The following is a 24,090-nucleotide window of genomic DNA, read 5'->3' on the forward strand; positions in this document are numbered from 1 at the left end:
AGGGAATAGCTAGAGGCATGGCACTCATCCACAGATTCTATCAACAAACACATCGACCTGGACCCAATATACTGGCCACTGCAGTGGACAGCTGGAACGGACAACCGGAAGTGGCAGAGACAAACCAGTATAAATGCCGGAGGAAACAACACAGAAGCGCTTCACAGGAGTCTCCCAAGCACTGAGGATGTCACTTAGACAGGGGACGAAAAGTCTGCGACACAAATTCCCAGCTCGGCGAACAGAACCACAACAACGAGCACCCGAGCTACAAATCTTCTCACAAACTTTGAACTAAGATTCTGTGTTCCTACATATACCAGATGTAAATTATTCAACCATAAACCACTGCAAAAAATAACTTACCAATACTGACTGATTGAAGACAGCAGGGGAACTAAAAACTTGTAGAAACATTTATTGTACAAGGCATGAGGTTGTGCAATCTTTTCAATGCAAATTAAGCAATGAAGAGGATACATAGTCTCTCAATTCTTAGAGCAAGTCTAGAGATAACTTTTCCTTGAAAGCTGACTAGTGTAACTGAGCAACAGAACGTCTTAAACAGGCCAGAGTAACATAACAATCCACTCATTGATGCTTTAAGCTCTTTTTTTTTTTAGCATTTTGAAGGAATTACTTATAACAGCAAGATGAAATACATTGTACAAGGCAGAAAGCTGTGTTAGTGTGGAAACAATACATTATGTACTTGCTGGTGGAGGCGAATTTCCTTTTAAGTTCAGAAATTAGAGACAAATAAGGAAATTAAGTCAACATAATCAGCAGTAGCTTATTATACACAAGAGCTGTCTACAATTTGAAGTGTCTGAATGTTAAAAAAGTCCTGTTTGAAAGGACAAGTGAGCAGCCTAGTAGGGTCTCCTTAGAAAAGCAACAATCAATTGCAATATGTTGACTGAAAGATTTTTTTGGATCTTTCTGACAGTGAGTTTCATCAGTTGTGTGTGCACGTGCAAGTATATATATGTATGTACATAAATGAGCAATCTTCCTAGACACTGAAAATATCCCAGATTATAAACAAGCTGCTTGATTGAGAACAGCAATAAAGTTATAATAACAAAAGCTGGCAGTGCTTTTGAAATAATAAATACTGCAATGTACTTTGCAGGAGCTTTACAAAATAAATTTCACCCAGTTACATATGGAGATATTAGGTCAGATGAGTCAAACCTGGTCTAATGTGTATCTTAAAGGAGGAAAGAGAGGTAGAGTCCAAGAGGGTGTAGGGAGACTACTCCAGAACTTGCGAGCTAGGTGACTGGTACTACAGCCACTAATGATGTAACAATTAGAGTTAGGGTTCCTCAAAATGCTATAAGTAGAGGTGCGCAGATATCTTGGAGGGTTGTGAGGCATCACAGAAATAATGAAGAGCAGGGATTTGAAGACAAGGATGAGAATTTCAAGAATTTTAAAATCGAAAAGACCATACTTGACAGGGAGATGTGAATAAGTGAACAAGGGGTTAAATCGAGGAAATTGGATTTATTTTGTGTTATGACACAGGCAACAGTTTTAGATGACTTCATGATTATGGAAGGGAGAATATGGAAGAGCAGCCAATGGTACTTGGAATAATCAAGATTAGAAGGAATACAGGCATGAAAGTAAGTTTACCACAGCATATGAGCCTGGACAATAGTGATGTCAGGCAATGTTTTGAAGTTGGAAAGTTGGCATCTTAATTATAGCTCAAAGTCGACGTTTGAAGCTCATCTCGGGGTCAAATTTAACACCAAGAATGGACAGACTGCCTCAATCTTACACTACTGGGAGAGGAATGGAGCCGATAGCTTGAAAAGGGAATTTGGAACAGAGACTGAAAACAATGGCTTCAGTGTTTCAAATATCTACTTGGAGGAAATTTCTACTTATTCAGTACTTAGAGTCATAAAAATGTACATCATGGAAACAGACCCTTCGGTCCAACCCATCCATGCCAACCAGATATCCCAACCCAATCTAGTCCCACCTGCCAGCACCTGGCCCATATCCCTCCAAACCCTTCCTATTCAAATACCCAACCAGATGTCTTTTAAATGTTGTAATTGTACCAGCCTCCACCACTTCCTCTGGCAGGTCATTCCATATGCGTACCATCCTCTTAGGTCTCTTTTTTATCTTTCCCTTCTCACCCTAAACCTACGCCCTCTAGTTCTGGACTCCCCCTGTCAGATAAGCAGTTTGATAATTTAGTCACAGTGAAGGAGTTAAGGTAGGTGGTGAGGTAGACTTGGACATAGTAAATATACATGCAAAAAATTAATTTTGAAGATAATAATGATAACAAACTATATTTGAAGGAAAGTGTTAAAAAAAATTCAAAAAATATCCCTTCAAAGAAGATTAACTGAAAATGATGCTCATTGGGTCATACTGAGGAATCAGTCAATTTGCATTTAGATTCGTTATAATGTTTATGTCAACAATGATCCCTTTTTGATGAAAGGCATGTGCATATTCAAATGGTCTGGTCATTCTTTAATTTATATTGGGAAATTCAATGTGACATTCTATGATGTTAGTGGTATCCTATGGAAGAAAGGTTAATCAGATCAGTGCTGTCCGTATAATGATCAAACAAAATCTGTCAGAAAAGTATGAACACACTGCAAACACCTTGAGGTAGAAGGTTAATAGTGTTTTTTAATCCCTTGACAAATGGTACATACCATTTCTGCTGAACATCCACTTTTGTCACTGCAGGAGATTGTAACGTCACAGACATTTGACATGCTTATTTTAAAAAGTAAAGTCCTAAGCTTTTACCTTTTACAAGATTTTTTTTCATGCTGGATTTCAGCAACTCATGTGATGGGAGAATTTTAATTTCAGTGTCATTGTATCACATGACAGGTAAAGTATGTATAATGTTGAATCATAGGAATAGGAAGTGATATTTTAATTTTTAAAAATGTATTTATTTGTTATATCTTAAATAGATTGTATTAAATTGATAAGAGAATTCAAACAAAGAGGAATTAAAGAATAATTGTAAGTTAAATGTACCTAGGGAATGATTGAACAATGATCAGTTGAGGTATAATTCAGATAGGCAGGATTGTGAAATGATTTAGTTGAACCAACACCATTTGTTCAACTCACTCCTCTTCCCCCTCTATCAATTGTATGAAAATAATCATTTCTAGCCCCTTTCAGTTCCAAAGAATCATAATTGGACTCAGCGTTAGCTATTGTTCTCCCTCCACAAATGCTGCCAGACCTGCTGAATGTCTTTAGTACTTTCTGTTATGTTAGGTCTCCAGCATCAGCAGTATTTTGCTTTAATGATCAGAAGACTAGAATCCTATTCATAACATTGCCAATAAGATACTGGCTATCTATTGTGCAAACCTATGAAATACAATTGCCAATTTTGGCTCTGATAGGGGCTAAATGGCCCATTCCTGTCCTTAATGCAGATATCGTCGTTTGCTAGCCATTTCTGATGACATTTATGAGTCAGGTCTACAGTCCATATAAAGGAAGGAAAATTTCCTAAACTGGAAAGAGTGTAGAAGAAATTTACAAGGATGTTGCCAGGACTCAAACAGTCTGAGTTATGGAGAGAGGTTGGACAGGCCAGGATGTTTTTCTTTTGAGCGTGGGAGGCTGAAGGGCTATCCTATGGAAATGTATAAGATCATGACAGGCATGGATTGGGTGAATGCATTCAATCTTTTTCCTAGGTTGGGGAATCAAGGACGGGAGTGCGTCAGTTTGACGGAGGAGGGGAGGGAGTAAAGGGGAACTTGAGAGGCAGCTTTTTTATGCAGAGGGTGGTATGCATGTGGAATGGACTGCCAGCGGAAGTGATTGAGGCTGGTGCATTAACAATATTTTTAAAAACATTTGTGCAACTACATGGATAGGAAAGGTTTGGAGGAATGTGGGCTAGGTGCAGGGAAATGGGGTTAGCATGGATGGACATTTTGGTCAGTAAGGATCAGTTTGGGCAAAGGGCCTATCTCCGTGCTGTAGGACTCCATGACTCTATTAGTATAATCTGATGTTGTGCAATATTTAAAATTGTACTGATAGGCTATTGAAATTATCACCGGTGAAGGGTGACCTTATAGAGGTTTATAACATCATGAGGGGCATGGATAGGGTAAATAGACAAGGTCTTTTCCCTGGGGTGGGGAGTCCAGAACTGGAGGGCATAGATTTAAGGTGAGAGGGGAAAGAGACTTAAGGGGCAACGTTTTCACACGGAGGGTGGTGGTTAGTACAATTGCAACATTTAAAAGGTATCTGGATGGGTATATGAATAGGAAGGGTTTGGAAAGATATGGGCGAAGTGCTGGCAGGTGGGACTAGATTCGGTTGGGATATTTGGTCAGCATGGACAAGTTGGACTGAAGAGTCTGTTTCTGTGCTGTACATCTCTATGACTCTATTACCAAGGTATGGGCAGCAGATGTGTAGGAACACCACAGCCCTGCAAGTTCCCCTCCATGTGTCATAGACCATCCTAACTTGGAAGTATATTGGTGTTCCTTTACTCCTACCGAGTCAAAAACAAGGAACTCCCTTCCTAACAGTACTGTGGGTCTACCTATAAACAAGGACTGCAGTGGTCATGAAGACAATTAGTTCATCATCACCTTTTCTAGGGCAATTAGGGATAGGAACAAACATTGGGCTAGCCAGCGACAGCCACATCCCACAGAGAAAACAAAGAATCAAGAATTCAGTGGCTTTTGAGTGATCTGGACTGAACGCACTTTTATTTTCCACACCAGTGTTTCATCATCTAGAAAACATATTTTGTGCTGATAGATTTTTCACATCAAAATGTTGTCTATATTATGGCAATTAAGTCTTTGAATTATCTAATTGTTCCCCAAATACTTGAACAGAAATCATGTTTTTTTTATAGAGGTTGAGATAGAAAATCTTTGAATAAATGTGTTCACTGTCATCCAGTCTGTTAATTAGCGAGTTCCATTCATGATCAATGAACTTCAGTGTTTGTATCCTCCCATTGAAAACACAAACTCCCAACTGCCCCAATTATTCATTCATTCATGTGATGCCAGCATTTATTGCTCATTCCTAATTGCCTTGAGGGCAATTAACAGTCAACCCCTTTGCTGAGAGCTTGGAGAGTACAGTTTTCTTCCCTAAAGAATGTCAGTGAACCAGTTGGGTTCTTCACAATCAACAACAGTTCCACGGCCATCGTTAGCCTCTTAATTCAAAAACAGTGTTGAATTCAAATTCCACCATTGCCAGGACACGATTCAAACCTGAGTCCCTATTATCTGGGTCTCTGGATTAATAGTCTAGTGAGAATACCATTAGACCATCATACCCCATTTTGATTAGACTTTTTACAGTGTGGAAACAGGCCCTTCGGCCCAACAAGTCCACACCGACCCGCCGAAGCGTAACCCACCCATACCCCGACATTTACCCCTTACCTAACACTACGGGCAATTTAGCATGGCCAATTCACCTGACCTGCACATCTTTGGACTGTGGGAGGAAACCGGAGCACCCGGAGGAAACCCACGCAGACACAGGGAGAACGTGCAAACTCCACACAGTCAGTCGCCTGAGGCGGGAATTGAACCGGGTCTCTGGCGCTGCGAGGCAGCAGTGCTAACCACTGTGCCACCGTGCCGCCCATTCTTTGGTGGGACCTCAGGTGAGAGGCTGGCCACATAACTCGGGTATTCCTAAGCTGTCAGATAAAGAGCCAAGATCATCTAGAAGACTGAATTTTTCTTATCTTGAAGTCTTCACAACACACATACACTGCATGAGGAATTATATGAAGATAATAGGTGCACTACTTAGCAGAATAGCTACTAAAATTCTTTATTGCTTTTTAATTCTGTGTCCAGGCAAGGAAGCAGCTTCATGGTCCCACAGTTAGCAATAAGACTAAATCTGGGCGGGCTGCAAACTAAAAGGCTTATCTCTCAAGTGTACGGCAGTAAACAAAACAGAAAGTCACCATATGACTGGATCTGGGAGTTTACTTAAATTCATTAGTGCAGAGTGAACAATGGAAGGGAACACCAATTCTTGAGCTTGAGCTAGAAACAGCTCAAATAATAATCTAATGAAAGACATAAATTTTTTCGGTTATGGGTTTATTTCTCAATAACTGAAGAGGATATTGCAGAGATGGGCATGTTTACTTTTGTTCATTCATTGGATTATGGCACTCCCACAGTACTGTTAAGTAGGATTCTCCAGCAGTTTAACTCAGAAGGAATGATATGTATTCCCTAGTTCAGGTGGTCTGTAACTCGAAGAGGAAATTGTAGCTGGTATTATTCCCATATGTTGTGTCCTAACAGAGGGTTGGTTTTGGAGATGCAGTTGAAGAAGCCTTTGCAAGTAGCTGCAGGGCATCTTGCTGGTGGCAGGCACTGCAATAGTAGGCTAGTAGTGCAAAGATTAAACGTTTCAGGTGGAGTGCCAAGCACGCGATCTGTTTTGGAATGTGACAAGCTTCTTGTGTTGTACTCATTCGGTCAAGCGAAGGCACTGGATCACATTCTTCTGACTTGTGCTTTGGGCAGTCAGGAGGCCAATGACTTGCCTCAGAATTCTCTTTCTGTGACCTGTTGACCTCGTAGCCCAGTAATTATATAGCTGATACAATAAAGTTTTGGTTAATTATGATCCCTTAGGATGTTAATGAGGAGGTTTCAGTGATGGTAATTCTATTGAGTATCAAGGGAAAATGTTGAAGGTGGTCATGGCCTAGTATTTGTATGAACGTTCATAAGTTCATAAGATATAGGAGCAGAATTAGGCAAATCAGCCCATTGAATCTGCTCCGCCATTTGGTCATGGCTGATAAAATATGACATGCCACTAATTAAACCAAACCTGAAAATAGTCCTGATCATGATGCCTGCAGGAGCACACCACTTCATTATCTAAAAAGTTTCAAATGGAAATGGAATTATAAACAACAGCAAACATTCCTACTTCTCATTTTATCTTGGAGGGAAGGTCATTAATAGAGCAGAAGCCACTATCCTGATGTTCTCATGCATCAGTGTTCTGTGCTGGGATAAATGGCCTCCAGCAATGTTCCTTTATGCTAGACATGCCTCCAACCAGCAGGATGATTTGCCCTTGATTCTCACAGGCTTCTGGGGGCTCCTTGATGTTTCAGTCAAATGAAACCTTGATGTCAAAGGTAATTAATTTTCACATCATCTCTAGAATTCACCTCTTGTGTCCATGTTTGGACTAAAGCTGTGATGCAGTCTAGAGCTGAGTGGGTATTGAGAAATCTAGATGGAATATTGGTAAACAAGTTATTGGTGAGTCAGTGTGGTTTGAAAGTACTGCCAATTACACCTTCCTTCATTTTGCGGATGATTGAGAGTAGTGTACAGGCTATCAGTTCCCTTGTTTTATTCCAAATATAATTGCCTTTTTTAGAAAACCTTCACTACACTGTATCCAATGGGAGCCAATGCGACACAAATCAATGTGGCACATTGCAAAAGATCTCAATAATTCATGTGACGAAGTCCCAAATAAACTACAACATGCTTCCAAATCAATACAATACATTGGGAAAAAGGATGATGATCTTAATCACTGTAATCAAATAAAATCAAAGTATCAGCAGATGCTGACAATATAAAATAACAAAATGTATGAGAAACTCAACAGATCTGGCTGCACCTATGGAGAGAGAATAACAGTTATGTTTCAAGTCCAATGACTTGGTTCTCAATAAGGGTCACGGGACTTGATACATTAACTCTATTTTCTCTCCACAGGTGCTGCAAGACCTGCTGAGTTTCTCCAGTGTTTTCTGTTTTTATTTAATCAATGTAGTGACTGACTGCAATAATGGATACCTAAGCAGCACAAATCAATAAACAGAGCTGTCCGTACACTGCTAAGCAGGTATGCTGCCCAAAATAACTGATGAACATGACAGATTTAAAACCTGATGTGATTTACACAAGTTAAAATTAATTTATTATCTTTTAGAAATGGTCAAAACTCCACATTAAAAAGAAATGTTGGTGAAAGGTGCAGAGTGCAGCCTCTCTTGATGTACACTTTTTCATTGACTCTTATCTAAATTCACCTTTGGATCTACTTGAATCAATTAGTTCTAGTGCTATGGTTCTAGTCCCACAGACACCACAGCTGCAAATTCAGGTATATTCTCTATCTACAGCTATACTGAAGCAAAGTGCATTTCGTGAATTAACTTACAGTACCACAATATCAGCTTCCAGTAGAAACGTACAGTCCTCCAACAACAAAACAAATACAAGTTCAGAACCAGGAGGCTGTGAACTCTATTCCAAATTCCTGCTCCCTTTGTGTACAGAGCCCTAATATGCAATAGGTAAATTTGGATGATATGCCAAAATGGCCTACATTGGGCACTTGCTCCTTTGAAATTAAAATAGGAAGTCATTGTCCACTGTAACCAATATCTAGTAAAAGTTGAGAGTAAAAGGGAACTGGGAGCAACTTCACGGACTGATACTTTCATCCAACATTTGTTTTCTGGCAATGGTGTCTGGTTTCCATGGTAATAGATTATGGTAAAGCTTTCCAATTCCCTCACAATCTGCTGGAAGAGTATGAGCTTGTGGTGAACATGCACCAATGTATCTGAGGCGTTGGCTGGAAGTTCAAATTGAAGATTATGGATTTAACCTCCTAAGAGTTTTTTTACAGAAATCACATATCTGAGCCCTTGGCATTGTGGATTTGGGTACCCAGTGGTCTATTAGTGATTTGTACACCAGTCTTTTAAGTTAGTTTAGGAATTTTCAGGAACTGTTTTCAATTTTGGTTACTATTACTAACAGATAATGAATTTTTTAATTACTTCTGAATGTGAACAGCGTGTAGTGTTTGTAAGAAAATAGTTGCATTCTCCCCCATTTATTGTCATTCAAATTAAAAATTATGCTTTGTTGCTTTTGGTCAAACCTTGAAAAGCACCACACTAGCTTTCCCTCTGAGATGGGAACCTGATAGGATGTCTACTGTTTTTTAGTTTGGGATAATTGTAGTGCATTCAGTAGCAGATTCAGTGGAGATTGTCTGGTTCCCCACCGATCCTAATCTCAAAGTATATATGGGATATGTTAAAGCAGGCAATGAATTCAAAGCTGCCATGAAACTGTGCCAATTATTTTGTGTTTCATAGAACGATGACATGACAGACCTTGTACAAATCAAAAACTCTCCCAAAGATTCTGAAACAAGCGTCAGCAATAATTAAAAAGTCTAAAAAGGTGCTTATCATATTTTGGGAGAAAAAGGGCAAAAAAAAGGAGGTTCAACTGATGTAAATATATATTCTAATGTAAATTTGAAGTTCAGTGTTAAAGATTAGAAAGTCAGTCCAAAGTCCCTTAGGTCCGACGGTCTATTTTTTAAACATCCTCTCCATTTTCTGCATCACCCCCTCCTCTGATAATCCGCTTCATTCCACGCTTTCCAGCCGGTCCCTTTGGCTTTGCAAAAGCTTGTTTGAAAGCATGCTGTTTAGGGTGGACTTCTTCATAAAGGAAATCTGGTGTTAGCTCTTCACCATTGTCTATCTCAATCTGAAAAAATACAATTTTGAAACAGCTATCTTATTCACAGATTTTTAAACCAGTTGAATTTTAAACATAGCAAAGTAGTGTTTGTATTACCATACACATCAGATCAGAAAATAATTTATGTTGCCTATTCAGAGTGGTTTCCAAATAGTAGACTGATCTTGATGCTGAACTCCATCCCCCTTTCTGATACCTCACCATTATCAGAACTACTGACTTACAGTTTTGTAACATAACTTTCTCAACCATGATCTAAGCCCACCTACCAGTGAACTCTAAAGTCTTTGTTATCTTTAGACTCTGGTGTACCACTGGTCTCCTGGCTGGGACATCATTTACTCTGTGCAGACTTCAGCTCATCCAAACCTCTGCTAAGTATATCCTTCTCTGCAGCTGAACATTCTCAGCCTTGCTGATCTTCAGTGGCTCCAATTCCTCAGTACCTTAGATTTAAATTTTTTATCTTTGTGTTTAAGTCATTCTACAACTTTTCTCTGTAAGCTATTAGGCTCTGTGAATTTTGCTTCAAAGATGTCCAAGGAACTTCATTACAATTCTGCATCTGTTTTGTACTGAATTGACAGCCTCTGCCTTGAGTGGGAGATCTGAACACATGGCTTCAATATCTGATTCAGGGTCAAACAAGACTATGTGATAACCCCCTTAACATTTACCTGACACTGGTTATTCATCGCAGCACAGATTACCTGCTCTCTGCTGTCTGCATTACATAGTGCACAGATGGAAAAATATTTAATCTCAGTCCCCTCTGTACAAAATCTAAACTAAAGTAACCACCATAGGTTAACATGATCTACAGTTTGTGAGGGCTGCAGAGTCATTGCCTACTTTGCATCAGATTTGCAAGTCACTCTCAAGCTTTCGCTTCAGCATACAAGAAACCTGTCAAGGAACAGTCAAGTAAACATATGGGATGTTGAGCACTTCCCATATCTTGGCAGTCATTGCTCTCAAAATGCCACCATTAACAAAGAGATCCAACACTGGGCCAGCTTTGCCAGCTCAGCATTCCACAAATTACAGGAGCAAGTGTTTAACAGCAAAGATTTTCCAAGTCAATGGAAGTCTGACTGTACAAAGCAGTTGAAGTCACCCCACTGCTGTACTGCTGAGAGACTTGGACTTTCTGACTTCCTTTAATTAAACAGGAGGCCTGTTCCAATTGCAAGTAAGGAGGTGCCTCTGTAAGAACTCATGTAAGTGACTGCTTTCCCAAAGGTGGGGACCCAGAAACAGTCCCAATTCCTTGTTTACTCCTGTAGTACAATGGCTTGGCCCATGGTTTCTGCAGACACACTACCTTTTTGACAACTTTCAGTTGTAGCTCTTGTTCTGCCACATCCAGTAGAGGTCCCTTACAACTGGAGTAGAGCATACGATCTTTAATACCACATTTGTACCCTGGCATGGAGTAGATAAACACTGTAGGAAGAGAAATAACAAACTCACCACAACTGGAAATAACAGACAAATTGCAGATCTGCGAGAACCTGGAATTTTGTTTCCTTTTTTCTACTGTAATTTATTCACTGAACATGAATAGACAATCTTTTAAATGCATTTGTGAGAGTTGTCAGGACAAAGCATAGTTGAAGCTATTTGTAACAGTGGGTGTGCAGGAGAAAAATGGACAGAAATGAAGAACAATTAAAGAAAGTTACATGTTCCAATAAAAGAACACAGCATCAAGAGGCACAATTACAGCAGTTTGACACGGAGTAATAGGTGGTAATTTAGTTACATCTTTCAGCTAACTGCATATTACTGAGCAGTGGATTTGGCACTTTATGGTCATCATTTGAACATTCTGATTATAGTAATTTATTACATGTCACTTTTTATTCAAATCTATATAGTCCATATACACTACTACCTATCATATTAAAGTTATGCCGTTGAGTTAAAGACAGGCCTGGAATACTAAAGTACTCAAATATGATTTGGAAACGCCAGTGTTGGACTGGGGTGTACAAAGTTAAAAACCACACAACGCCAGGTTATAGTCCAACAGGTTTATTTGGCAGCACTAGCTTTTGGAGCACTGCTCCTTCATCAGGTGGTGCTTCCAAATAAAGCTGTTGGACTATAACCTGGTGTGTGATTTTTAAGTATGTACTGAAATATGTACAGGGGGAATTGGGATAGGAAGAAAATCAGGAAAACAGCAACTGATATTTTTGTTTAAAAACAGCAAGATTCTCTTATAGTCGAACAGATGACTTTAATTCTTGGTGTTGTTCTGAGCCATCTCGACCAGGAATGTCTATGCTGAGATTGCTGATCACAGGGCCAGGATGGTCTCAGCATCCAGTAACAGGAGAGAAAAATTAGATTGGCTAACCACTGGAATACCTGCTCAACAGCAATTACAAAGAGTGCAAGGCACAGACAGGCTGGTATTGATGCCCCTGCTCTCTCCCCCTCCCCCTTCCCCACCTCCACCCCCAACTCTGCATGGTTGCGTTGTTTGCTAACACAGATTACCTCGGTTTTTAGACGGAGAATAGACAGGCATTTTGGGTGAGCTGCTATGATGAGAGGATGGAAGAGAAGTAAATAAAACCTATGCAAGCCCAAAATGTTACAGTCATACATTTTTCAACTTACCAATTGATTCTAAGTAGTCCCCCTCGTGTGAGTGCTTATAGAGGAAGAAATGATAGCGAGCAGCATTACTTGGGATTCTCTTTGGCAAGTCATGGATGTCAGTGACATCTGTATGCACCAAGTTGATGGTTTCCTTCTCTGTATCCAGTTTCTGAAGGGTGGAGAAGAAAAGGAATATTTTTAAAAAGTAAGCAGTTGCTTTAGCTAAACATGTCATTTATAGCAATATAGTTCTTCCTCTTTTCTTAGTACATCATAAACATTTGGAATATAGTATCACAAAAGGACATGACACAGAAAGAGGCCATTTGGACTAACGGTGCCTCTTGGTAAGAGCTGTCCAATTTGTTCTACTCCACCTCTCTTTTTCTCATAGTCCTGCAAATTCTTCCCCTTCAATGTCAATCTGAACAGCTAATATAGAATACTGAATTGAAAGAAGAGCAAGTTAATCAATATCAATTACAAATAATTTGCTTCCATAGCTAACTTGATTACACAGGAATTACACAGGAGGGATTTGCTTCTCCTGCCCTTTGCCTGCTCAGGACCCCAAACACCTCCGCTATTTGGAAGAGTAACTAACATGCATTTTCAATTTAGAATATTGTATTTGCTGTTCAGGATGTGGGATGGGAGATCAAATGGTGTAAATGGTAAATTATTGAAGCAAGATCCATGTAGGACTCCACTCATCACACCTTGCTCATCAGATAAAGTTCCAATTATGCATATTGTGTTTTAAGCCAACCAATTTTCATTCGTACTAATACAAACTTACTACATCATGAGATTATATTTTCTATAATAATTTTTGATGTGACAGCTTATTAAATGCCTTCTGGAAATACAAGTAAAGCATGCCTATAGGTTAGTAGAAAGTGAGGACTGCAGATGCTGGAGATCAGAGTCAAGAGCGTGTTGCTGGGAAAGCACAGCAGGTCAGGCTGCATCTGAGGAGCAGGAGAATCAACGTTTCGGGCATAACCCCGTCATCAAGAATGAGGCTTGTGGGCTGGTGGCTGAGAGATAAATGGGAGGGGGATTGGGAGGTGGGGGGTTGGGGGTAGCTGAGACAGTGATAGGTGGAATAAGGTGAGAGAGAAGGTGGTAGCTCAGAGGGGGTAATGATGGACAGGTCGGGAGAGTGGTGCCGAGTTGGAGGCTTGGACTGGGATAGTGTGGGTGGAGGGTAAATGAGGAAGCTGTTGAAATCTACATTTATCCTGGTTGAATATGAGGTGTTCTTCCTCCAGGTGTCGGGTAGCGGTTAGGTAGAGGAGAAGGCCCAGGACCTGCACATCCTTGACGGAGTGGGAGGGGGAGTTGAGTTGAAGTGTTCATGGGGTGGTGGATTTGGTGGGTGCAGGTGTCCCAGAGATGTTCTCTGAAACAATCTGCAAGAGGGCATCCTGTCTACCCAAAGTAGTGGGACCACAATGGATGCAGCAGATGACATTGGCGGAGATACAGGCAAATTTCTGACGGATGTGGAAGGATCCCTTGGGACCTTGGATGGAGGCGAGGGGAGTGGTGAGGGTGCAGGTTTTGCACTTCTTGAGGTGGCAGGGAAAGGTGCTAGGAGTGGGGTGTAGGCTGGGGGGGACCTGATGAGGGAGTCACGGAGGGAATGGTCTCTGATAGGGGTAGGGAGGGAAATTTATCTTTGGTGTGGGTCCCGTTTGGAAGTGGCGGAAGTGGTGGAGGATGATGCAATGTATGTGGAGGTTAATGGGGTGGAAGGTGAGGACTGGGGCATTCTGTCCTTGTTGTGTTGGGAGGGGTGGGATTCAAGGGCGACAGTGTGTGAAGTGGAGGAGATACGCTAGAGGGCATCGTCAACCATGTGGGAAGGTAAGTTGCGATTTTGGAAGGAGGCGGCCATCTGGGACTTTGAGGTGGAATTGGTCATCCTGGGAAAAGATGCGGCAGAAATGGAGGAATTGGGAATAAAGGATGGCATTTTTTATAGGAGGTAGGGTGGGAGGAGGTGTAGTCTAGGTAGCTGTGCGAGTGGATGGGCTTGTAGTAGATATCTGTGGTTAGTTGGTTGTCGGAGACGGTGGTGGAAAGGTCCAGGAAGGGGAGAGAGGTGTCCGAGATGGTCCAGGTGAATTTGAGGTTGGGATGGAAGGCGTTGTTAAGGTTGAAGAACTGTTCAAACTCCTCATGGGAGCACGAGGTGGCGCCGATACAATCATCGGTGTAGCGGAGGAACAGGTGGGGTGTGGTGCCGGTGTAATTGCGGAAGATGGACTTTTCCAGTACCCAACAAACAGGCAGGCATAGCTGGGTCCCATGCAGGTGCCCATGGCTACCCCTTTGGTTGGAGGAAGTGGGCGGAATGGAAGAAGTTGTGGAGGGTGAGGACTAGTTGAGCCAGGCGGATGAGGGTGTCGGTGGAAGGGTACCGGTTGGGACGGTGTGAGAGGATGAAACAGAGGGCTTGGAGACTTTCGTTGTGGTGGATCGAATGTGTACAGGGACTGGATGTTGTGGTGAAGATGAGACGTTGGGGATCGGGGAAACAAAACTCCTGGAGGTGGTGAAGGGCGTGGGTGGTGTCCCGAATGTAGGTGGGGAGTTCCTGGACTAAGGGGGACAGGATGGTGTCGAGGTAGGAAGAGATGAGTTCAGTGGGACAGGTGCAGGCTGAGACAATGGGTCGACCGCAGAAGTCAGGTTTGTGAATCTTCGGCAGGAGGTAGAATCGGGTGGTGTGAGGTTCATGGACAATGAGGTTGGAGGCTGTGGATGGGAAATCCCTAGAGGTGATTGGGTTGTGGATGGTCTGGGAGATGATGGTTTGGTGATGGGAGGTGAGGTCGTGATCAAGGGGCCAGCAGGAGGAGGTGTCTGCGAGTTGGTGCCTGGCTTCAGTGTTGTAGAGGTCAATGCGCCACACTACTACTACGCGCCCCTTGCCTCCGGGTTTGATGGTGAGGTTGAGGCAGTTGATGTCACAGCAGCAGTTTGAAATGAAGAAGTCAAGGGCGGGTAGCAGGCCGGCACGGGGTGTCCAGGTGGATGGGGTGTGTTGGAGGCGGGAGAAGGGGTGAAGGGGCGGGTGTCTTGTTTGAAAAAGTGAGCTCAGAGGCGGAGGCAGTGGATGGAACGTTCAAGGTCTCAGTGTGTGTCAAACTCATTAATCTGGGAGCGTAGAGTGATAAAGGTGAGGCCTTTGTTGAGGACTAAACATTCGTCCTCAGTGAGGGGGAGGTCTGGGGGTTAATCTGGGAGCGCAGAGGGTTAAAGGTGAAGCCTTTGCTGAGACTGGAGCGACTGGGCTTGTATACCCTTGAGTTTAGAAGACTGAGAGGGGATCTGATTGAGACATATAAGATTATTAAAGGATTGGACACTCTGGAGGCAGGAAACATGTTTCCGCTGATGGGTGAGTGCCGAACCAGAGGACACAGCTTAAAAATACGGGGTAGACCATTTAGGACAGAGATGAGGAGAAAGTTCTTCACCCAGAGAGTGGTGGCTGTGTGGAATGCTCTGCCCCAGAGGGCAGTGGAGGCCCAGTCTCTGGATTCATTTAAGAAAGGATTGTGGAATCAAGGGTTATGGAGATAAGGCAGGAACAGGATACTGATTAAGGATGATCAGCCATGATCATATTGAATGGTGGTGCAGGCTCGAAGGGCAGAATGGCCTACTCCTGCACCTACTGTCTATTGTCTAAACGTCCGTTCTCATTGCCTCCCCTTTGTCTACAATGCTTGCTACTCCTTCAAAAAACTCCAGTAAATTGGTTAAATTTTTTTTCCTTTGATAAAATCACACGGACTCTTTCTGATTACCTTGATTTTTTTCAGTGTGCAGTTATAGCCTCTGTAATGATTGATTCTAACACCTTTTCCATGAGAAACATCAAGCTTACCAGCCTAAAGTCTCCTGTATTCTGCCTCCTCCCCTTTTAAAATAGAGGAATCATGTTTGCTACTTTCCAGTCCAACTGAACCTTTCCTGAATCTAGAGGAAATTTTGGAGAATTAACATGAATGCAGCTACTACTTTACTAACCAACTCTTTTAAAACTCAAGGATAAAGTCTCTCAGGACTGGAGACTTGTCAGCTCGTAACTCTATCTGTTTGTTTTGTTCCGCTTCCCCCCTGGTTGTAATTTTGTCAAGTTCCTCTCTCCCTTCCACCTCCTGATCTATAGCAATCACTGGAATGTTATTTTTGTATCCTCTATAGTGAAGACAGAAGCAAATTATTTGTTAATTTCTTCTGTCACTTCCTTATTACCTACTATGAATTCCTCATTCTCACTCTCCAGAGGACCAACACTCACTTTACTAAATTTTTTCTTAAATTCTTGCTATCAGTTTTACATTCTGAGCTAGCTTCCTTGCAGACTTTAATTAATTTCCTCTGATTAATCTAAGAGTTACTGGCTTCTGTACTTTATATACTGACCAATCACCTGAACTTACACACATCTTTGCACAAAATTGGGTAATTATTTAGCTGAATATCTCCATTCAAATTGAAAGTGTGACCTGAGCTTTCAGTCATTTGCCATTGTAATTCTCTACCCCTTCGCATTCTGAACTCTGCCTCCAACACTGTTCTAATGAAGCTCAAAGACATCATCTCACATTATTAGATGATTTACAGTGTTCTGTATGAAGTTCAGTAATTTGAGATATAACTGCTACTCCCATTTTCTTGGGAAGCAGTTGCAGGTAATGAATCTGCTCCTGTCTTTTTCATTTCCTCTAGATCCAATTTTTGTTCCCTCCTTATGACTACTTTCTTCTGCTTTGCACTTGCCCTTTTATCATCTCCCCCCCTCCTTTTACAACTTATCACATGCCTTTTCTATTATTTTTTATTTCCCATCCATATCTCTATATTTGGTTAGAGCTGAAAATGTGTTGCTGGAACAGCGCAGCAGGTCAGGCAGCATCCAGGGAACAGGAGAATCGACGTTTCGGGCATAAGCCCTTCTTCAGGAATGAGGAAAGTGTGTCCAGCAGGCTAAGATAAAAGGTAGGGAGGAGGGACTTGGGGGAGGGGCGTTGGAAATGCGATAGGTGGAAAGAGGTCAAGGTGAGGGTGATAGGTCAGACTGGGGTGGGGGCGGAGAGGTCAGGAAGAAGATGTTCGATGGATTTGACTGAGACAAGGTGGGGGGGAGGGGAAATGAGGAAACTGGTGAAATCCGAGTTCATCCCCTGTGGTTGGAGGGTTCCTAGGCGGAAGATGAGGCGCTCCTCCTCCAACCGTCGTGTTGTTGTGGTCTGGCGATGGAGGAGTCCAAAGACCTTCTCCTCTATATTTGTTTAGCTTATTACATCTCTAACTTTTCCCAATTCTGATGAAAAATCATTGACTTGAAACATTAATTCTGTTTCTCTCTCCACAGGTCTGCTGTCAGACCTATTGAGTATTTACAGTACTTCATATTTTTTGTAAATGTCAATAAGTTATAGTTGCATTCATCACAGGAAGACACTAAGATAATAAATTTAGCATACGTGAGCTCAAGTACATGATTAGCCTTCTGCTATCAGTGAGGTATATGGTCACATTCGTCATCAAAGCAAAAGTTAAGTATCAGTAATTCAGTTTTGCAGTTTCCAAATGAAAGGTCTTTTAATTACATTGAGAAGTGAAATTTAAGTTATATAATGTGACTGTTTATTCAACTGAAAATATGAAGTCCCAGGGTCAAACTACTGTTAGACTATTAACATGAGCAATTCACATATGTAAATCAAGAAGAAAGCTGGCCATATATGTCACAGAAAAGAAAGCAATATTTGGCACTGTCTGGTTTGCATTAATGTGTGCATGAATTGTATTTCAACTGGTTATTAAAGTAATCAAATTGAGGTCTCCAGGTAGAATAACAGCAAAAGATTTTTCTTTCTCTTCTGCTAATTAATTTCAGTGGAAATTACAACTCTTTCCCTTTCACCAAAACCGGTTACTGATTCCAAAGACAATTTAGTTTATTCCCATTTTCCTAATAAATAAAGATAAGTAATATCAGGTGTGAAACATACACAGTAAATGTCCCTGAGACTGTACACTAATCTCGCTGTTTCTGCTAAACACACACACACAGTCTGTCCATTTTGTTACATACAAGATGCAGACTTCCAATGGCGAAATTAATTCAATCTATATTGAATGAAAAGAGAGTTACATACCAGTTGGATGTAATTGATCTTCTTCTCTTTAAGTAAGAGGAGAGCCGTAATGGCACTTTCTTGGATTGGAAATGCAATACCTTGCATTGTCTGGTGCTTACTTTGAACACTGATCTCAGTCTTTACCTGGAATGAAAAATATGAAACTATTACATGACTATATTGGAATAGAGGGTCATCATCTTAATCTATCGCATAACAAGAAACATGACTGACCAAAGCATAACTGACTATTCTACTATAAAGTAAACTGCTTTCAACAAGAACTTCTGATCACATTCCTTTAAGAAGTTCAACATGCTGAAGAAAATTATGTTACGTGACTGGGATTTTACTGCAGTAACTGTATTTTAATTACAACTCTTGTACGCTTTTTCCAGCTTAAAGTGTTGCTAATGTCTGTTCAAAACATAAACAGGCTGCAACCAGAAAAATCAACAAACTACACTTAAGAGTTCTCAGTTCTGGAGAAGAGTCACATTGGACTCAGAATGTTAGCTCTATTTCTTTCTCCAGAGATGCTGCCAGACCTGTTTAGTTTAATTTTGTACTTTCAGTTTTTATTAACATTAGAAGGACATTTAATATGATTTGTCTTCTTTAATTAACAGGAAAGCCATTATGGCACTTTTCTGCATTGGAAATGCAATACCTTACATTGTTAGGTGTTACTTTGGACACCTTAAATTACAAAAATCTCAAGGTTCACATACACAAGTCTTTGAAGATCGCTGAACAAGTTGATAAGACTGGTAAGGAACTTTACAGGATTAATAAATAGAGGCAGAAGGTTTAAAAGCAAGGAAATTATCTAAACTTTATACACTATAGGTTTGTCTCAGCTGGAGCACTGTGTCCAATTCTGGACTCCAATGCTTTGGAATGATGAATGCCTTGGAAGAGTTGCAGAAAGAAACTCACTCGAGTAACACCAGAGATGAAGACTTCAGTTATGTGGAGAAATTAGGAAAAGTGGGATTGTTCTTCTTAAAACTGGGTTTACTCTCCTTAGAACAATTAATGTTCAGAGGAAGTTTAATATATCTATTCAAAATTGAGAAGGTTTGATATGGTAAATAAGAACAAACAGTTTTCATTGGCAGTAGACTTGGTAAACAGATTTATTGCAATGCCTGAAAAGGTGATGGCTACAGATTCAATGGTAGCATTCAGAAAAGAGTTTGAAAGGGAAATTTCAAGGCTATGGTGAAAAAGCAAGGAGTAAAGCTAATTGAATAATCTTTACACAGATCTGGCATTGGCAGGATTGAGATGAATGGCCTTCTGTACCTTAAGATTCTATGAACTATCTAAGGGCTCAATAAATTGTTGTATTTCTGACAGTGACAGCCTAATAATTTAGTAAAAGTTACTTATGTGGGTTCTAGTTAAGTTTGTGCTTGCTCACAAATGCTCTGGCACACTTAAGGATAGAGCAGCCAAAACACCAAGTTTTCAAAGGACAATATTTAGCATTTTGAGTTATATAACTGCAGGTGTTGAAACCCTAACCTAGACGATCATGTGAAAAGACTCTGGCTAATAACCACAACTTTTCATCGTAAAACAAATCCTCTTTTATGAAGGATAAAATGGATAAAGAAGTGGTGACAAGAAAGGTTTCAAACATTTCTTTACAGGGGAACAAATACCCAGAATGAAACAAATACCCAGCAAGATATAGTTATAGCTGGGTCACTTTATAGATGCCTTCAATCAACCTCACTGCATTCTTCTGTATATAAATACAGTATATAATTGTGAGAAACCAGAAGAATGCACAGCAAAGAAAAAAAATCACAAAAGTATTCTTTGCATTCTGAGTCTTGCACTTATGTTCTATATTTTATGCATGAACTAATAAATAGAATCCAGAGGCAGAGATTGGCCAGGCTAGATCATTTTGAGTAAGCAGGAAAGAAATTACTAACATGTGATGAACTGACCCCACACCAACAGAGAATTAATGGGGTAATCCCATTACTCCATTGTACAGAGGATTTTCCATAATTTTGACTTTTCCTTTCTTGAAAAGAAAGTGAATGTTTAGAACTTCATGCCTGTCCAAACCAGTCTGTAAACGACAGAGGTTAGCTGACTGTATCCAGTGGAATATTTTTCTGTGTTGTGGAAGATTATTTTTCACTGCACAATTTTGACTGGATTTAAAACTTTACTCACTGCTAATAACAGTGATGATGGACTGGAAAGAATGTTTAAGTTCAGAGCTATTTATGACGAATCACAAAACCCCAGAAACCGTGATTAGAGAATATTTAAATTTAAAAATTTACATTTAAAATCATTCTTTCTGAACTTGAAATGTAGTTCCTTAGATTTTTTAAACTCATACACACAATAATCTTGCTACATATTTTCTTGTTAATCAACTGCAATTGATTTTTTTGATGAACCACATCCAATCATATTCCTTAATTGTTTAATATGATTGCCATCATACAAGGGGGTCTGTTGGTGCATTGGTGGTGTCCCTACCTCTGAGCCAAAAGAATAACACATCTGAACAGGTTGATTAAAAAAAAAAACGAATGCCATCATCCATCAACAAGGAAGAGGTCACGTGGCACAGTGATAATGTTCTTCAGGATGTGACAGCCACAGAGATGCACCATTATGTGTCTGAATAGATTGATTAAAAAAGGACTACCTGACCAGACAACCTTTACTGATTTCAGGCTGAAATAAATCAGTCTATAAAGTCTGCAAGTACTATGGATTCATTTGTAAGTATTCAAGCACTGAAAGTAGTTTTGAACAATATTTGTAGTGTGGTGATTTCTTATTTGAAGTTCTTGCACTGAATAATGTTGCAGAATATGTCCTCATAAAAGAAATTGCATTTTTAAGATCCTTTATTTGATGCATTCTACAACATGTCCAAAATACATTTTTAGTGATTTTTTTTTTAAACACATACACTGTTTCAGAAGAGAGTACATACCTCACTAACCTGACCTGCGTGGTATATTGTGCTGAAGTGTTAACAAGATAATATGCTTTTTTTGTGGCACACTTTTTACAGCCAAGAAATCTATGTGGGGATATTGTGTATGCAATGATAATGAGGATAATGAGAAAAGAAATAAACGTGATCGGGATAATTTAGATTTTGAGTGTAAAGTAGTTGATGGCAACGCAGCCTCCTTTACAGCTGGCAGACAATCTGATATTACCTGTTTTAGTGAAGCTGTCAATCTGCAAATTATCGAGGCGGCACCTGGAACACTGTGGACAGTTTTGGTTTCCTTACTTGAGGAAGGATGTAGTTGAACTTGGAACAAGGTATACACAGGCAGTTTGATTCCAGAGGTGGCAGGTTTGGCTTATGAAAGGAGATTGAAAAATTTGGGCTTGTATTCTCTAGAGTTTGGAAGAAATGATAGGAGATTTAACTGAAGTATATAATATGCTAAAGGGGATTGACAAATTTGATACAAATTTGAGGATGTTTCCTCTTTTGGAGCAACCCTTAGATCAAGAGGTCATAGTTTTTGGATAAGGGGTTAAGATTTAAATCAGAGAGAGATGAGGAGAAATTTACTCTCTCAAATAGTTGTGAATCTGTGGAATTCACTACTCAGACTTTGGTGAATGCTGAGACATTGAGTAAGTTTAAGGAACAGAGAGACATATTTCTAACTAGTAACAGGTTGAAGGGTTATAGGGAGGGGGCAGGAAAGTGGAATCAAGGCCGAGATGTGATAAGCCATGATTGGTTACTGCTGTTATGATGTTGCATTTTCATATATACTTTCACCTCACAAAATTTCTGTTGGGGATATTATGATAGTGCTACATTTTAACAGGCATTCAAATTTGGCCTTCCAAAATGCACCACCTCACGCTTTTAAAGGTTGAATTCCATTTGCCACTTCTCAGCCCAGCTCTGCATCCTGTCAATGTCCCGTTGCAACCTACAACAGTCCTCCACACTATCCACAACTCCACCAACCTTTGTGTCATCAGCGAACACACTAACCCACCTTTCCATTTCCTCATCCAAGTCATTTATAAAAATCACAGAGCACAGGTCCCAGAACCGATCCCAGCGGAACACCACTGGACACCAAGCTCTGGGCTGAATATTTTCTATCTACTACCACTCTGTCCTCTATGGGCCAGCTAATTCTATATCCAGACAGCCAAATTACCCTGTATCCCATTCCTCCTTAATTTCTGAATGAGCCTACCATGGGGAACCTTATCAAAAACCTTGCTAAAATCCACATACATCACATCCACTGATCTACCTTCATCAATGTGGTTTGTCACATCCACAAAAAATTCAATCAGGCTTGTGAGGCATGACCTGTCCCTCTCAAAGCCATGCTGCCTCATCATCATCGTAGCTATCCCTTGAGGTCGAGGAGGATGGTCTTTGTTCCGTTATTTGATTTATGCACTCTCAGGTGGTTTATGAGTCCAACCTTGGCTTTGAAAGTTCTTCCGCATTCAGAACAAGTAGTTCCCAATGGCAGATTGGACTTTGGTTGTTGCTGCCTCGCTTTCTGTTTTCTTCTCTTTTCTTCCAGGTCTGCATATCTGTTGGCTTCGAAAGTTGCTGTTCCTTCTTGGATGATGGTTTGCCAGAGTTTCCTGTCCTTGGCATTGGTTCCCAATTGTTAATGTCGATATGACATTTCTTCGTGTTGGCTTTTAAAACGCCTTTGAATCTCTTCCGTTGTCTGCCTCTTTTATGTTTGCCTTCTTTAAGATGGGAGTAGAAGATTTGTTTTTGCAGACATTCATCTTTCATCTAAACAACATGATTGTTCCATCTTAGTTGGTTCTTGATGATGTAGGCTTCAATGCTTATTGTTTTTGCTTTATTCAGCACACTGACATTGGTTTTTCTATCTTCCCAGCTGATATTCAAGATGTTTCGAAGGCAGTGTTGATGGAACTTTTCAGGTGTCTTCAGATTTTGTTGGTATGTTGTCCAAGTTTATGATGCATACAAGAGTGTTGGGATCACCACTGCTTTGTAGACTAACATTTTGGTGTCTGTCCAGATGTCACGATCATGAAAGACTCAAGAGTTTGTATATTCCAGGTTCCAAATTTCATAGTTTCATTTCTTGATGTTTTTTGACCGCATAATGTTGATCCCTCTGGACGTGGCTTTCTAGATAGGATGGGGTGAAGCAGACTATTTTTAGAGCACCTTTTCTAGGCCCACTCAGTTCAGAGTGAACAGAGTGGATCCTAAAGAGGATTGCTCTGACGTGAAAACTGCTACCGAACAACTTTCCTGCTTCTGTTCAAAAGTTGAACAGAATCAAGTATTCACCGCTTTCATAACAGCTCTTAACTAGGAGCTTCCAGCCTTCATTCACATCGCCTGCTCCCATCGCCCTCCACCGGTCAGTGAAAGACTTGAAGTAGCCCACAGAACGAAGACGCCTGTGCGTGTATTTGATGAACGTGTACATGATGTTGCACTCCAAGAACACATGATACTTTACAAATCAACCAACTGATTCCAATGACATGGAGACCACGACGATTGGAGCTGATGGAGTTGCTGCAGCCTTCATCCACCTTCACAGCCGTTGAGTTCGAAGTAACTTCACCCGCCTGTTCCACCGTTCAGGTCTTCTTTGGTGTTCTTTGTCAGGGACCTCACCCTTGACCTTATTGCCATGGGTGACCCTACCAGGAGCATAGCTCCAGACAGCATC

The 24,090-nt window shown here is 40.7% G+C and overlaps 1 protein-coding gene across 4 annotated transcripts in view; it reads right to left on the reverse strand.

Annotated features, from left to right (window-relative positions):
- Positions 1-402: 402 nt before the first annotated feature.
- Positions 403-24,090, reverse strand: part of twf2 (twinfilin actin binding protein 2) — a 144,847-nt gene continuing 121,159 nt past the window's right edge. For all 4 annotated transcript variants that reach the window (XM_087994097.1, XM_087994095.1, XM_087994096.1 and 1 more), the window contains 4 exons: positions 18,389-18,514; positions 12,219-12,369; positions 10,912-11,033; positions 403-9,593 (listed from right to left, as the gene is read on the reverse strand). In XM_087994097.1, the coding sequence (XP_087850223.1) occupies positions 9,420-9,593; positions 10,912-11,033; positions 12,219-12,369; positions 18,389-18,514 (573 nt within the window). In that variant the 3' untranslated portion in view covers positions 403-9,419. The remainder of the gene's footprint in view (positions 9,594-10,911; positions 11,034-12,218; positions 12,370-18,388; positions 18,515-24,090) is intronic.

Source organism: Chiloscyllium plagiosum, unplaced genomic scaffold, assembly GCF_037043375.1.
Source record: "Chiloscyllium plagiosum isolate Xiang-an unplaced genomic scaffold, Cpla_swu_hap1 HiC_scaffold_14, whole genome shotgun sequence".
Taxonomy (NCBI): Eukaryota; Metazoa; Chordata; class Chondrichthyes; order Orectolobiformes; family Hemiscylliidae; genus Chiloscyllium; species Chiloscyllium plagiosum.